The sequence below is a fragment of the Pseudorasbora parva genome, chromosome 20, assembly GCF_024679245.1.
Source record: "Pseudorasbora parva isolate DD20220531a chromosome 20, ASM2467924v1, whole genome shotgun sequence".
NCBI classification, from domain to species: Eukaryota; Metazoa; Chordata; class Actinopteri; order Cypriniformes; family Gobionidae; genus Pseudorasbora; species Pseudorasbora parva.
In genome coordinates, this window is record NC_090191.1 from 2,382,400 (window position 1) to 2,400,331 (window position 17,932).

At 40.3% G+C, this 17,932-nt stretch overlaps 1 protein-coding gene across 1 annotated transcript in view; it reads left to right on the forward strand.

Annotated features, from left to right (window-relative positions):
* LOC137049965 (zinc finger protein 91-like) overlaps nt 1-17,932 on the forward strand; it is a 284,608-nt gene that overhangs the window by 13,762 nt on the left and 252,914 nt on the right. The window contains exons 4-9 of the mRNA XM_067428716.1: nt 5,224-5,486; nt 7,755-7,816; nt 7,975-8,061; nt 9,182-9,428; nt 10,929-11,002; nt 15,002-15,173. Coding sequence (XP_067284817.1) covers nt 5,224-5,486; nt 7,755-7,816; nt 7,975-8,061; nt 9,182-9,428; nt 10,929-11,002; nt 15,002-15,173 — 905 coding nt within the window. The remainder of the gene's footprint in view (nt 1-5,223; nt 5,487-7,754; nt 7,817-7,974; nt 8,062-9,181; nt 9,429-10,928; nt 11,003-15,001; nt 15,174-17,932) is intronic.

Sequence of the window (17,932 nt, forward strand, 5' to 3'; positions counted from 1 at the left end):
GAAGAATCACCTTTTACATAAAGTACTATTAAGTAAAACATTTAAAGCTGAAAATTAACATAAAAAAACACATTTCACCATGAAATCATAGTGAATTGTTCTGTGTGTTTAACAATAACCATTATGATATCCAGAGCTGTGAAAAATAAAATAAATGAAAACAAGTTTTTTTTCCCCAAATTCAAAGGCCCCTTCAAATTATTAAAACTAGATGCTTATCTTAACTTAAAGGTTAAGATAAGATTAAGTTAAGGTTTTTTTTATCATATAAACTACCCATATACCGCATGTTATATGCATGTGTTTAGAACAGGGAAACACGGCCGCATTTGCAAGAGATATGCTGCCTAATGTGCCTATCATAAATCAAAGCACGAGACTGACAGTGGTCGAGCAGACCACCAGAAAATTGGACAGAATGAACAATATTTGTCTGTATTTGCAATAAATGAGCCCCAGTTCAGCTGCGCGCGACCAATGCTGCCTGGGTAAAAGCACAACAGGCGCTGCGGCTCCCGCTCTCCATACGCAAAGCTTCTGCGCTGCCTGCGCGGGCAGTGTGAAACCGCCATTAGCGTCGAGTTTCTTAACTTTTTCGCTGACGAAAGCAGAGCCGTGGAGACCAACTTCGCCATACTTTCATTGTTTTGAAGGGGGAGCTGAAATGACGGGAGGGGTTGTGCCGCGAAGATTTGCTTCCCCCGGTCTGCATTTTCCTCAGATATACGTTCTCCTCCCACACAAAACAGAATTTCATTACAAATATGTACAAATTCCGGGAAAATCCGCGTTAACAATAGATTCCGCGCTAACATGCAGATTCCGCGTTAATATGCCAATTCCGCGATTCCGTGATCGCGGAAATTATAGGGCCCTACAATTTGAATCCTGGGATCTAGCAAAACATCAGAACACATAGGTTGTTTCCTACAGAGCAACCCATCTGTAACAAAGTAAAGAGGAAGTGATTTATCACTGTTTACATCATCCACCAAAGAATACAGATTTTGAAGGGTGCAGTCCGACTGCTGTTCTTTAATTAATTAATCTCGAGTGACACTATAAAGTGGAGATAAAAAACAAGCATTTACATGGTCATCACGTTAAAATGGACTTTCAGGTTTGAAATCCGACTTTTCCATGTTATCATCAAGCACAGGCAGTAAATCAGACACAGAGGTTTCATCTTCAAGACTAGTGCTCAATACATTACATTCTGGTTGAGAGGAATTAACAGAGCAAAGAAAAGTATCACTAAGAATACCTTTCCCTTCATTTATTACTTTCTTAGCCTTAGCATGAGTTATGCAGGGAATAAGTAAGGATAGTCACGGGAGTCATCCATTTTCCCTACAACAGGATCTACTATAGGCGGAACCCAACCATCGATTTTCCCCATACATTTCCACCTGCTAAGTCATTTCCAAGTATGAAAGCACTGAACGAACGCCTACAACAACATCACCTGAGACGAAGATGAATACGGTGTGTAAAGGAACTTCCATAAACCCCATCCCAAGCCCTCTCACTAGTACATGAGTTCCAGTAGCAGTACTACTGGACAAAGGCAGAAGTCCTTCCAATAAAAAGGACTGTGCAGCTCCAGTATCTCGGAGGACACAAACCGGAACAGTCTCCTCACATCCAGGCACAGACACAGCCCCTTCTGAAAGAAATGGTGCATAATCATTATGAGTCTCTACTTCTGAGATATCCCCATGCATGTTCACAAATTCGGCAGGACTAGGGGGTAGAAATTAAACCAAACCGTTTTAGCAGACCTCTTTTTTTTCTTAAGAATTACACAATCACAAATTTTATGTCCTGCCTTCTTACAATAAAAGCAAACAATTTCCCCTTTTAATCGTGTATGAACAACACAATCAGGGGAAGAATTAGGAGCATTATTCTGACGTACAACAGTCGCTTTGCTCTTTCCCAAAACACTCATCTTAGGTCAGTAAGAACAAATTTGTCGGCCATGAGAGCAGCGTCTGACAATTTGTTCACTTTATGCACCAACGATCAAACATGTTTTCTTTTTCTATGGCAAATTCAAGATAAGTGCATGTCTCAGGTTTTAAAAAACTTTGAAATCTCTGACGATATGCCTCAGGTGCTAATTTATATGCTTGCAATATTGCAGATTTAACAGTATTTGTTCAACCGCTTTGTTCAACAATCATCGCCGAGTACACTTCCTGTGCTCTCCCGGTTAAAACACATTGTAACAATAACGTCCAAAATTCTCGGGCCATTTTAACGACTCTGCAACATGTTCAAAATGAGAAAAATATTTCTCTACCTCCCTCTCAGAAAACAGCGGTACCATTGTAATGTTTCTAAAAACATCAAAAACAGGAGCAGCTGAGACTGACTGGTTCAGTCGATTTCGACTGGTTTTAGCTTCAGCTCCAGCTCAAGTTTCCTCAACTGAAACTGTCTTTCATCCTTCCTTCTCTCTCTCAAACTCTAACTCTCGCATCTCAAACTGCTGTTGTAATTTCTTTACTTCAACGTCCCTCTCGAACTCTCTTTCAAAGCACAAGCATCACGCTTGGCACGAAGCTTATCAGCATCAACAGATAACTGCTTTTCTTGTAAAGACATCTCACTAAACTTTACATTTCTGTCAGTATCATAAAAAGGAGACGTTAAAGACTCTTCAGGATCAGTAACTTGAGCTCTTACCTCTAAAACACCACGTTCAAAAAGTGCGTTTCACAGTGTTCGTCAGAGTTTCTTTAAGCTTTTTATCGTTACTGGTTAACTCCAACGTCAAAACGCTCAGCAATCTGTAACAACTCTTCCTTTGTGCAGCTCTCCAGTAATACTTCTGAAAGAAACGCAAAGAAATCTTCGACTACCGAATACATTTTTGCTTAAACGGGAGTAAGGCTAACGGTAAACAACACCAAAACACACGCATGTGTTAAGATGCCACTATAAACTACAATGTTTAGACTACAAATCCCATAGGCCACTTCACCAGGAATCGTCACAGCATAACACGCTCCTGTTGTAAACCCGCCTAGTTGCAAGATAGATGAAAACTTACCACGAGTTGTTCTCACATCTTATTCATAATCTTAGCAGGCATAACAAACAACATGGACATGAAAAGCAACAAAGTGTCACCTTAAATGAAAAACGAGAGAGTCAGTTTCTGACTAGAAACAAAACTAACTAAACCCTACCTAATCTTCAAAGGTGTACCGGACTCGAGGCAGCATTTAAAAACTAAACTCAAGACAATTGGTACATTTAAACCAAAAGCCTGAAGCATACTCCCGACAGAGATTTAAAACCTCCGCCCAGAATAACCTTCAGAAATAAGAAAGGCAAAAATAAACAAACAGTGCCTCGACGGAAGGATTGCAAACCCAGCTGAGGACACTCTACCGAACTGAAGTCTTCTCATTTACACAAGTGAACACTAAAATGTTTTACACTTACTTACACATATAGCAATTCAGGACGAGCCTCCAATTTTATGTTACGGCCAGCTCGTTTCAAGCTGCAACATAAAAGAGGGATCAAGCAATAACATTTAATCAATTCAAATTATACTTTTTTTGTATTAACAAATATAAACACAAGTAACAAACATAAGTCTAGGGAAAATAAAAATAAAAACAAAGATATAAACAAAATATTAAAGCTGCATGATATAAGAATGGTAAATTTCCACACGTTAGTTAATCTGATGCACGTCTCCATAGACATGTCATTTGTTGACGCTTTTACCCCGCAATTTGGCCCATAGTGACCTTCCAGATCTGGAGCAGGCGCCAGTTTGCTCAGAACAACAAGTCCACCCATCTCTTAGGGTGCCCATTGTACATTATTCTCAACACTGATCTGTAACATAGAATATTGCACACATACACAGATACACTCTCTCAAGGCTGGAGCTGATTAGGCTCTAGTTCTAACCAAAACATACTGATAACGTGCTTTCTCTCAGTGAGAGATACAGACAACGGTACAGGCAATGTTTCAGTAAAAGGAAATATAAAATGAATAAAATATAATAAATTAAATGAAAGAGACTTTAGAAAACAAGAAACGAAGCAAAATCGTAACTATAAAGAATCAATATAATAATATAGGAATATAAATATTGATTAAGGCTTTGATTATGAATTAATTAGGATATATATACAGGTATATTGATGCGGCAGTGGATTTCAGAATCTTTCACGATGTGCACATTATATATGCGTGAGCTCAATTTTGAATGGACTTCTGACAAAAGAGCTGCACAATGGGTGTATCTTGTATCACAGGGTGAAATCAGTATATTGAATGCCGCCACCGGCGTGCTTACGGCTTACCCTCAATTAAAACAACGTGTTAGAATGTTAAAGACGTGGCGCGGCACAGCGCGGCGCGTCCCGAAGCTCAGAGCCCTTAAAGGGGCCGCACACCGGACACGAAGCACAGCGCCGCACCACGTCTTTAAAATATTGAGCACCCCCATATTGCCAAAATGGTATGAACCCATTTTCATAACACCCACAAAGATTTAACTGTGAGATTGGTGGTCTAATCCGGCTCTGCAAATCGATGCATCAAATCTTGCATCAAATCTTTGACTATTTGGGGTCACCCCTATAGTGCTCTAGTAGCTACGATGATTAAATTAAATGGTCTAAATATATAAAGTTATGAAACTTCACTTTGCCCTCAGCCAAAATTATTTGCCCAGGAACAAATGATAGATTCATGAGACCAAAGATCGGCCGTTAGGTTTACACAAGACCATTTATATATCGAGTTTAACCTCTACAGAGACATCAGATCCAGTGCCAAATGTCAGAAGGACTAGCCAAGAAAAGACTGTTTTCAGTGAGGTACATGAGCGCTGAGCCTATTAGATGGCGTTTTAATTTAGATCAGTGGTTCTTAAACCTGTCCTGGAGTACCACCAGCCCTGCACATTTTGTATGTCTCCCTATTTCTGACACTCACATTTCAGGTCTTGCAGTCTCTACTAATGATCTCATGAGTTGAATCAGGTGTGTTAGATGAGGGAGACATATAAAATGTGCAGGGCTGGTGGTACTCCAGGATAGGTTTGAGAACTACTGCTTTAGATCAATGTTTGTATTTCTGAGGCTCTGAAGCATGCCTGCAGCTGTCACTTGTAGGTGGTCAAATCCAAATTCACGTTTGAGCACTTCTCTCGATAACAAGTCCTGCCCTTTTATCTTGCTCTAGCTTGCCCATTGGGAAGGATGGTGCCGCTCAGTCTGCGGGGGGCTCACATGACTTCTCTGTGGTCCCTGGTGGTGAAACGGGCTCTGGGTCTGGTAGTGCTCTGGATCGGGGTGCAACGCTCTCCAAACACCAGAAGACGGTCACTTTCCAGTTCAGTCCTGAGGTGTCTGGGAGGTTGATAGGATGGTGGAAGGCTACCCCGATCCAGAATAAGGTCTTCAGGGTCTCTGTCCTTATCCTATTTGATGACATCCCACCCACAGGTACCGGGATGACAAGATAATCAGTGTTATTCATGTCACCTGTCAACGTTCATAATGTAATGCCTGATTGGTGTATACATGACAGTAGTCACCCAGAGCTTAATATTTTAATAGATGTTTAACTTGCTTGAGTTCAGACATCTAAAAAGTGAAAACATGAACAGTGAAGGGCTGCTTTATAGTTGTACTACAGAAGTTGTACTTCTGATGAAAAAGCTTCCCTGTCCTTCCCACAGATGCCACTCCATATCAACCCTAGCAGCCATGAAATGGCCGTCTGCTTGATTGCATGGAGGGCAAGATCTGTGGCCAAGCAGAGTTCTTAAATCGCATCCGGCCCAAATCCCTCATCATGATCCTATTCTCTTAGCAGGTCAGCCTGATGTGTCTTGAACAGCCATGTTGTACAGGGACACACCAGTCTGAACTGCTTCTGCACACACTTTACCAACTATGCTAGTCAATCTCCATGGCTTAGTGGGCAAGCTAGGTTTCCTTCACTACAACGCTGGTGACGGGGAGAGATGGCCCACGAGCATCTGGCCCATCCTCGGGCTTCCCCATACCCAAGCTCTGGCATACCAATTACCATAGAATATGATTATGGCAATTGTGTATGAACACGAGTGGAGTATGAATTATTTTCAGGAATGTATGGCCTCTTGGCCCATACCGCTACTGAATCACAATAGCATGAAAGATACTCTTTTCTTCATTCCATGGTGTACACAGTGCCAATCTCCATGCATACTCCGAATTACAAACATATGACACATCGATACAGACATCACCAACAAGAACAAGATCACTCAAATATTTCTTGCACAGATCCTCATACAAAGAAAAATCATACAAAAAATGTTTTTCATCCTCTATCACAAAATAAGTCAAAGGTTAAATAGTTATAAGTTTTAATAATACCTTTAATAGTTATAAAGGTTAAATTACAATAATTACAAATTCTCTACTCCACTGGTGTGTTATCTTCTTGTTTCTATAGCCAAATTATGACCTAAGCATCTGAACAAGAACAATAATCATACCCGCTGTCTGTTTTACAGATGCAATGTAGCTCTCTTGTACAATCAGGGACTTGCACTGTGAATATACAGGTGCTGCTCATATAGTTAGAACATCATCAAAAAGTTTATTTATTTCTCTAATTCCATTCAAAAAGTGAAACTTGTATATTATTTTCATCAATTTCACACGGACTGATATATTTCAAAAGTTTATTTCTTTTAATTTTGATTATTTTATAACTGACAACTAAGGAAAATCTCTGAAAATTAGAATATTACTTAAGACCAATACAAAAGAAAGGATTTTAAGAAAAATTGGCCAACTGAAAAGTATGAACATAAAGTATGAGCATGTACAGCACTCATTACTTAGTTGGGGCTTCTTTTGCCTGAATGACTGCAGCAATGCGGCGTGGCTTGGAGTCGATCAGTCTGTGGCACTGCTCAGGTGTTATGAGAGCCCAAGTTGCTCTGATAGTGAAATTCAGCTCTTCTGCATTGATGGGTCTGGCATATCGCATCTTCCTCTTCACAATACTTCATTGATTTTCTATGGGGTTAAGGTCAGTCAACTTTGCTGGCCAATTAAGAACAGGGATACCATGGTCCTTAAAGGGTTAGTTCACCCAAAAATGAAAATGATGTCATTAATGACTCACCCTAATGTCGCTCCACACCCGTAAGACCTCCGTTCATCTTCGGAACACAGTTTAAGATATTTTATATTTAGTCCGAGAGTGTATGCAAGTGTTTGCACACTATACTGTCCATGTCCAGAAAGGTAATAAAAACATAATCAAAGTCCATATGTGACATCAGTTGGTTGATTAGAATCTCTTGAAGCATCAAAAATACATTTTGGTCCAAAAATAACAAAAACAATGACTTTATTCAGCATTGTCCTTCAGCACCTCCTTGTTTGTGTTCAATTCTCAAATAAAGATTCAAACGGTTGTGAATCAGCGTATTGATTCATGATTCGGATTCAAGTTTCGTAGTTTTTGTTATTTTTGGACCAAAATGTATTTTGGATGCTTCAAGAGATTCTAATTAAACCACTGATGTCACATATGGACTACTTTGATGATGATGTCAGAGAGGAATGTTCTTGGAGGAAAGCTACACTTTTTGACTGACAACTTATACCGGAGGTTTCAGCCGGTGGCGATCAGCCTGAGCCTTGGTGCACGCTCCCACCTGGAGAAAATTCTCACAGGCTCTTCTCTCTATGTGTTGACACCTCTAGACGAAGGCGTGAGCAGAGGGGACTGCTACTTCAGATTCCAGACTGGAAAAAATAGGTGGCTGGTATCCTATGCTACACTCAAAAGGCAAAAGGCCTGTGGATGACACTGGTAAAGAGTTGTGAGCGTAGTCCACCCATGAGAGTTGCTGGCTCCAGGAGGCAGGATTCTGAGTAACCCGACATCACAACACCCTCTCCAAGTCCTGGTTGGCTCTCTCAGCTTGCCTGTTACTCTGTTGATGAAAACCAGACTAAAGCCATGAAAGCCATACAGGGCCACCAGAATCCTTATTTGACCAAAAAGCTGGTATGACTAACTCCTGGATGAGAAGCCACATTGGAACCATAACCCCACTGAATTACTTCTGACCGTAATCCCTCTGGCACGAATAAACGACTCAGGGTGTGATGACTCCTGTGTTTAGTGGGGTTTAGTGTGTTTAGTGGGGCTGGCTCCGCCCTCAACTGGCTGTTCTCAGATAGTTTGATTAAGCACACCTGTTGCTGACTTCCTGTTGGGCCTTGTTAAAAGGAGTCTGAGGAAAAGGCCCAGGGAGGTCGGCAGGCTGGACTTGATTATTGTTTTGCAGTTTTTGAATTTGTTTCTTTGGTACATCCAACACTACAACAGCACATTACCCTTTCATGCATTCCTTACACAACACACTGATTCCTGACTGTTACACTTAATACTGTTTCTTTTCTGTATAGTTCTATTTTGTTAATAAATTTTGTATTTTATTTCGGCTTATGTGTGTGTCCCAATCTTTGTTGCGTCCCTTTGAGCCACGGGGCGTAACAGAGGGCAACCGTGCGGAGGCGTTACCCCTTCTAAGGCCGTGCAGACCCTCGATTCGACCTCCCATGAGAGTGAAGAAATGAAAAGTCTCTCAGCCAAAACGCACTCAGGAGTAGACAGGCGTTTGGAACAATCAAAAATAAAGCGTCGGGCTTGATGTTCTTAGACCCGGAACAATAAGAAAGGGAAAACCGAGCCTGCCTGGAGTTAAGTCGTTTGGCGGATCGGATGTATTCCAGGTTCTTATGATCGATCCAAATGATAAAAGGTACCCCCTACCCTTCTAACCAAGACGCCATTCCTCCAATGCTAACTTGACCGTCAACAGCTCTCTGAACCCACTGCGCAACCCACACCGCCAGTTTCTCACCCATCATCTAACTTCACGATCCAACCACAACCATTCATCCCAAAACCTGAGAGGTACACTGGTGGGCCGAATTTGTGTAGAGCATTTTTGACGAAGTGTTCTATCTTTTTCTCTCTCCAACCCTTAATATTTGCTACTGAAGAATCCAAGCTGGCGTTGGTTATGACACTGCTGTCTGGACATGCAGCACCGTGGGGAACGGCTGTGTGGGAGAACCACCATCCATGCTGCTCCTCGTTCCTTACCCTCTCCCAAAAGATGAAGAGGGTTTTTGACCGGACTGTTGCAGGTCACGAAGCGGCTCGCAAACTAGCCTATCTTCGTCATGGGAGTGGACCCGTCTCGGATTTAGCGATCGAGTTTTGCACGTTGGCGGCGGAGTGTAAATGGAACGAGGAGTCGCAGTGGGACATGTTCCTGCATGGGCTGGCTGACCATGTACAACAGGAGATTTACACCTTAGAACTCCCGAAGAACCTAGACAGATTGATTGAGCAGGCCCCAGGTAACGCTTAGCCTGTTACAATTTGTATTTAAAGAGCCCCCTCTTCTAAAAACCATAACTTTTGTTTGACTCAGATTCACTGTCATGCCATAAAGGTTACAGAATATTTCCAGCTGTTCAATTTCTTTCTGCAACCCTCCTGATATATTAGCCATATCATCAGCGTACAGCAGGGTCTGCACTTTTGTGATTCTCTCGATCTGAATACTTTTACAATTTTCCTTGAACATGTTATATATTAATTTAAGAAAATAACTAACATAAGTGAACTCATGCAGCCCTGTCATACACCAGTGCTTCAGCTAAGCACTGCTGCATGACAAGTTCACACTTGTCATGTTTGGTTTGATTAAAACGAACCTTGGTGCGATTATTCGTTTGGTTTGGTTCATTTGAACATATGTGAACGCTGCCATCCGAACCCTGGTGCACACCAAAAAAACGAACTCTTCCAAACGAACTCTGGTGCGGTTCGATTGATATATGAACGCAACACGGACCAAAGACATGTAAACGAACCAAAAACTGGATGTAATGTCACAAGATGCAACGCATAGTCAGCTTTTTTGACGACGTGGAAAGATCAGTGTATCCAAAATGAGTAACATACGTTAGAGGGCAAATGTAGAGCAACAAGGAAGTGCCTCATCAATATTTGGGGACCTATCTTGCACCCAGCGCAATTGACTTTGTACACCGACGCCTGTGTCATTCCTATTTTGCACCCGCGCAAAGCGCGCTTTTCCCTCCACAGAAGCACGTCGCTAAACTAGTGAATGAACTTGCGCTCCCTGGAAGGTTCAGCGCAAAAAAGGAGGCGTGTTCCGTTGCAAACAATCCCTGGTGCTATTTTGCTGTTCCATTAAACAACGCGTTGCGCGTTGTTCATTATGCTATTTTAAGGGCGCATGCTTGACCATAATGTATAGCGTGCACAACGCGCATTGACTTTGCTCATGTAATCTACACTAATGCAAGTTATTGTTGCAAATCATAAATTGTTAGACTAAAAAAATATTAACACATGAGATGACGGAAATCATTGTGGTGTGCCACGAAGATGTGAAAAAATAGGCAGAAATCTAGCTTACAAATTATTCAGGCTAATTGTAGTAATTAAGGATCAGACCAGTTTGCACAATAGTGGCAAGACATATCTGTATATAAGGACATCTGACAAATTGGTTTGTCCGTCAAGAACCAGGGGAAAAAATCGACTGAAAAACTGAAAGACTGAAAAAAAAGACTGTGAAATCACCTTTACCATAATGTAAGTACATTAAAAACCTTAGTCTTCAACTTACCAGTTAAGTTGAGCTTGCTCATATTTTTTTCTTTTGCACAGTGAGATGGAGTATGTCTTGGGACAACGAATTAGACGCCGGAGGGAGAGGGTATACAGGCCCAGACAGACCTATCTCTCCCTCAGTGAGGAGGAATGCATAAGAAAGCTACGCCTGACCTGACAGGCTGTGACAGACATCTGCCATCTCCTGGCAGATGAGTTGGGGACTGATGCACAATGTCCCTCTGTTGTTGTTCGCACACTGTGGGAGCGGGCACTGGAACGGATGGTAAGGTAGTGTAAAAATCAGCAAGTGGGACAGGTGAGTAATGATTACAACTGAAATGTTTGCGCAGTAGGCTATAGACAGAATTTGGGCTGACAGAGGTTGCAGAATCACAGTTCCTGATCTAGAATTTGACTACATCTTTAGCTTTACCACCCAGGTCCACAAGGATTTCCTCCAAATGTTCATCATCATTCATGTTGCTCTTTTTAAAAAATGTCCTCATTAGATCTTCCCATTCCTCAATTTCAACTGTGTCTGAACTATCCCCTCTGAATGAAGGTGGATCCTTGACTTTTCTGTGCTGGATTACTTGGTTTTGTGACTGATTTACTATGCCCGAAGGGCGTTTTATTCGTTTTATTTGACCTATTTGTCAGGCCAGTGTCCGAGACGTGACATTACGGGAAGGGCCCTGAAAACTTACGCCTGACATCTGACTGCTGCATCATACTCTCTTACAGGGCACACCCTTCCCGTAATGTCACGTCTATTATCAGTATTGGGGCTGTCCATTGAAAAGGGAATTGGAATACCTAAAACCCCTCTGCCTCTGCCCACTGGACTAGGAGTGAATCGGTTAGGCAAATATCTATGGCTGTTACTCATTATGAGCAAATAAGATGTGTTACAAATTCACACACACATACAGACATAAACTCAAAATCAATGATCAGTGCAATAGTCCCATAAATTGAAAAAGGATAAAGTAAAGGAGTCCCTTGACCGCAAAAGGAGGTGGACCAGAGACAAACTGTTCAACTGATGAAGGATGCTTCCAGTCCTTATGTAGCAGCACGGCGGTTTCTATCAACTTGCTTGAAGACACGGCCTATAGCAACACAGCGACATCACAACTTCACGGCACCAATGTGACGGTCTTGCCTGGGCGGTCTTTCTGCTGAGCGGAGCTGCACAATGAGGAAATAACACGTGGAAATGAAGGATCCAATCAAGAAAGAATAAATCAGTTCCACAGCATATCTCGTTAGCTCTGCTCTTTATTTAAAACTATTTTCCCTTTTAATCCTTTTAAACTCATGCTTTGTGATCATATAGTGGATTATTTTTGAAAGAGAGAGGTTATAATAAACATTTTCAATGAATTAATCACAAATCAACTCAATGAACAATTCAATTCCATATAAAGGAGAACATCTCCACCTAGTGGTGAACATGCGCAATACATGAATAAAACAAACAAACCTGCACAATGAGGAAATAACGTGGAAATGAAGGATCCAATCAAGAAAGAATAAATTAGTTCTACATAAAACACAAGACAATGCACAAATTAATTACAATTGTGCCATGTATTACAAAATCAAAATAAATCATTATAAAACAACACATGTTCCCTAAGGAGTTCATAGAAAGAAACATTCACAACAAAGGAAGCATTTATGCGTGTTACACACTTTTAACTGATCATTCTCTGCCTGCTCAAAACGCGTGACTTATGCTGCCTTCACGTGCTATCGGAATTATCGTAGATACGAGATTTTTTGAGGTAAAAATTGCACATGAACGTGACGTCGTGTTTACCACTGGGAAGTTCGGAGATAATTTTGATACCCAAGTTCCTGAGATGGGCGTGCCATAACCGTTAAAAATGGCAGATGGGAGACGAATTTCTGCTGTGGCAGGTGTTTTATTAGTTTTTTTGTCACAACAATTTCATTGTCTTGTCGTTAAAGTAGGACACATTTACATAAATTAATAATCATTTGAAACATATTGTGTATTTTAAACACATCGAAAATTGCATCTAGTTGACCATCATTCCAGAATAGTGAGCAAGCTGACTATCTAGATAATGTGGTAAAAGTAGCTTAGGATCATGTATGGCTGAAAACTATTGCCATTTCGTCTTTAAGCAGCCTTTATTGTCTACATTTTGCCTTTATTGTGAATGTGATTATAAACGATATGCTTTCGTGTTGTACTGCTGTGTTTGCCAGTGATTTTCTGGGACTGGGAAATGACTGAAATGGTTACAGTGTTAAAAAAACATTTTCCAAAGAACAAAATTATGAACCCGGCATCCTCCATTCTTTCCGACAACAAAACACCTGCACACAACAAGCTCGTAATCACGACTTCTGAAATGGGAAGTAGGAAACTTCTGATTTCACGTGAAGGCAGCATAACCCACAGCATATCTCGTTAGTTCTGCAGTGGGCGGTCCCCATTCCACACGCTAAATGCCATCACGTATTCCTGCAGATGGCGCTGTCCCCATTTATGCCTCATAAGTTTAGAATACATAGATTTCAATACCTCAAAAACTTTCCCTCCAATGCCATTCTTAATGAGTGAAATACAGAAGACTGAATGCTATCAAAAGCTTTGGAGAAATCACAAAATATTTGTTTGTTGAGTCTGTGGCACTATATTATAAAATTATAAAGACAAAATATATCGACAAATGTTTACTGGCTTTGATTAAACTCAATAAACTAAATAAGTTAAAAAATAAGTTTAAAGAAATTAAAAGTTCTCTGGCCCTTGTATAAATGATTTCTGCACACAAACATTTGTGTTTAGCATTGACTGAATCTCACATATTAGATGTGGTTCAAACTCTTTCGTTGGTAGTTATTTTTGGCACATCACTGACCAACACGCATTTAAATATGTATTGAAGAATTCAACTGAAATGTGTTTTATTTTTTGTATGTGAATGTCTCTACACATCTGTGACTTGAGTATGAGATCAGGACTTTTATTTTGTAGTGGAGATGTGACGTCATAAGGCTGCGCCGCGCTCCTGCATCTGTTGTGATTCTGCTGAAGAAAGGTTTGTGTTTTAAGCTTTTAAAGTGTTTAAATCAATAAAAACTGTTCGGTCAATGTTATAGTTTCAACAAGAACAGTTAAATGAATGTTTGATTATTGAACTTTACATTATAATGCGTTACCTAACATTAATGAACTTTATTTTTTATTCACACATTACAGAAAATATGTCTCATTTCTCTCTATATATCAGGAATCAGTTTATCATAAACATGGAGAGTAAATTATCACATGTAAATACAATATGCAATAAATTCACTATTGTCCACAAATAATAAAACATTTATCAAACACAAAGAATTGGTATCAAAGCATTATAGTACCAAATCACTGACACAGCACTCCTAGAGATGATAATAGGCTACAGTGATTAGGTAGGCTTTAACGTATTCAGCCTTTCAGTATATACCTACAGCAAAGTAGAAAGAGTTTGGCCTCATAAAATAATCCCCTAAACAACTGTCAAAATGGACCAAAAGCAATACATTTTATTCTGTCACTAATTGATATATTCATCACAATCAAAAATATTTTTGTTTTTGGATTTATTAGTGATGCATGATTACAGTACATCTATACATGATACTTGTTAAATATCCTCAATGTCCAGTGTTTGTGTTGTAAGTCTCAGATGAGCGGACTGCTGGAAGAGGATGGGGTGGGGTTTTTCTTTTTTTAAATGTGTGTGTTTTCATTTCAAATAAAATTAAACTTATATTGACCTCACACTGGTTATTCTACTTGTTGCATTTTACATATAGTTCTTCTTTGTGGTTTCCTATCATGTTTGAGCACTGGTTATCCAGCACTGGCTATCCAGATTTAGTGATCCTGAAAAGTTCCTATCCAGATCAGATTGATCCAATCCGATGTTGCTTTAAAAAACTGGCTCCAAAAGTAAGCTGGATTACGTGATCACGGATCGCACAAAAAGGATTACTAAATCCGGATCAATTTTATCCGAATTAAATCTTTTGAAAAAACGGGCCCTGATGAATAAATGTATCATAAAATGTCTAAATATGAACCTACTATACAAATTGTGTTCTTTTATTAATTTGTAGTTTTTAGAGAGTTTGTTGTTGTGGAATCAGGTCATTTAAGGCCATTAACTCTCACTCTGACTGACTCTCTTACCAGTGACTGAACTACTGATTTAGTTTGGATGTGTTTTTTATTTCTGTGATTATTCTTATCTCAAAGATGGCGTTTATTAAAGAGGAGAGTGAAGACGTGAAGATTGAAGAAACATTGAGAGTCAAACATGAAGAAACTGAGGAACAAACAAAGATGGCGTTTATTAAAGAGGAGAGTGAAGACGTGAAGACTGAAGAAACATTGAGAGTCAAACATGAAGAAACTGAGGAACAAACAGGTTGGTTTCATTCTCAAAGCTGAACTCAGTCATTTGATCAAATGTCAATTTTCAATTTCAAATGAGCTCATTAGACTGTGTATCACAATGTTGCCAAATCATCAACATATTTAAAAAAAAAATAATAATAATTATATATATATATATATATATATATATATATATATATATATATATATATATATATATATTTATATTTATATATATTAGGGCTGTCAATCTTCCTCCATTATTCCATTCGAATTTCATTCATTGTTTTTTTTTTAATATTCAAATTATATTCGAATATTACATGCTCAAATTTGACTTAATATTTACTATGTATCTATCTATACACACACACACACACACTATAAAAACGGGCTTAAGCATTGCCAATTCCACTATGAGCTCGTAGTTGACTTGTTTTACATAATGTCCACTAGAGGGCACTTCAGTATTATAAATAAACATGTAAATACCAACTGGTGATAGCTTTCTTGCTAAATAAGTAATGATTGAGCTTAGACATAAAATGAATGAAGTTGTCAACTCTAATTAAGGGGGGGGGGGTGAAATGCTGTTTCATGCACACTGAGCTTTCCACTGTTAAAGACTTGGATTCCCATCCTAAACATAGACAAAGTTTCAAAAACTAATGTTGGACGTTTGATGGAGTATTTCTGTGTCAAAAATACTCCTTCCGGTTTCTCACAAGTTTCGAGTATGGCTCGGCTTGACGTTAATAGAGCGGAAGGTCCTTGTATGGGCCGTACAGCTCTTCTCCCGGTAGGGTGCGCGAGCGCGTGACTATAGCGAGAGAGGAAATGCACGCCCATAAACACTCTCTCAGCTGCAGATCCAGTCGTCCGTGAACACTTCTCACTATGGTCGCGCCGCGCTCCACTTTATTCCTATGGGGGATATCCAGCGACTTCAACGCTTCAGCACAGCATTCTGGGAAGGCAGCGCCGCATTTGAACCGATTTGAACGCAGACATGACGGGAAGCGGCACAAGATCACGCTTCAGTCGTGCCGCAAAAGTCGATCTCCACAGTCACTGCTGTCACAGGACTTCACGAAATCAACAGTTACCAAAGAAGTGTGTTTTTGACGGAGCGGTCCCAACGATAAAGGTTCATGGTCCTGCTTTGGAAGCAGGCGGTGAGTAAAACTGCTTCAAATGTCTGTGCTGTTGGCTATCGTCGTGTAAGTAAACATCAGTAAACAACACGATCGTGTATAACGTTAGTTAATTTATCAATGGAGCAGTGATCTACGGTCTGTGTTTAAATACATTTGTTTAGCTGACCAATATAGGTGTCAGTTTGTTAATTGTAAAACCACCCAAATATAAACCTAGTGTTCTCACAAAGCGTGCTTCATCATTCAAATGCGCTAACGGTTACTCCATTGCTGTTGCTATGTATAACGTTACACTAGTCTGACGTGCAAAACCGCTTTGCTTGCTACTGCTAAGGTTTAGTCGCCTACAATAGTCCATAAACCAAATCATGTCATCATAAACCACGAGTAAACACACACAAATGTTGACAGGTCACTAAATACAGTCCATACCACAGAGACGGACGTCCTGCTGCTGCTGCTTCTCCTGTTCAATTTATTTCATCCTCCGGATCTGATTCTGGATCATATCTGTATTAGTTGAATCTGATTGATAGCCATGGTTTATTTAGGGTAGCGTTTTCATCTCCACGCTTGAGGACGTCACCCCTTTGTGTGCGCTCGTCCTTCTTTAGCTCCGCCCACTCAATACGCCTCCAGCCGCTCGTTTTTTTCCGGAAAGACTTGGTACAGCCTATATTTCTTTTATAAATATAACAAAACTAAAGACTTTTCGGAGATATGAAGGATGCAATACTAGTCTATAGGTACTCAAGATTGACATGAGATTGACTGAAACTGAGTGTTTCACCCCCCCTTTAACATTTTCATTGTCAACAGTTCTGATCATTGCTCTCGTATGAGGGCTGCGTAGATCGCATCATTAGTTACACATATCCCCGGCCTCAAATTTCACTCTTTCATTTAAACACATCTTAGAGGGATCTTGAACAAGTATTTTGTCACTGTTGCTCGAAAATACAAACTTATCCAAACAAATTAGCATTAAAGAAATGTAGAACAAAAGTAAACCAAAGTGAGCTGCTTAAGTGCGTAACATGTAACAGTGATACTAACATTAGGTTATACTAATCAACATGGCAAGATTAGGTCCTAAAGGTTGTTGGCCAAAAACACAAGGCGTTCTACGTTTTCTGGATCTAGTGCAGAGCGTTTTTTATTTACTATAATCCCCGCCGTGGAGAGAACCCTTTCTGCTCTAACCGAGGTGCCTGGGATGCTCAAGTAGCGTTGTGCCAGCTGGGCAATGTGAGAGTACTTAGACCCTGATGTCTTTCACCATGACAGTGGATTGCCGTCGGTGGGTAGCAGGGGTCTCACTCTCGTAGATCAGCATTTCTTGTTTCAACATTTTGCCAATGTCCAAGGTAGGCTTACCAACCCATGCGTCTGCGGCTGCGCCTTGGAGAAACATTCCCAAAAAGATCGCCCATAGCACTGAGAGTGGTTTTCTCCTTGCACTGTGTCCCCTTCGCCATTGGCTGCTCCCTCCTCATCTTCCTTATAGCTTTCTTCCGCAATCGCGATCAGCTCCGCTTTTACTTTCTCACATACTTCCTGCTGCTGGTCTCAATCCAAATGATTTAGCCGATGGAAACGCGGGTCGAGGTAGCTAGCTGTATTAAGCAGCATG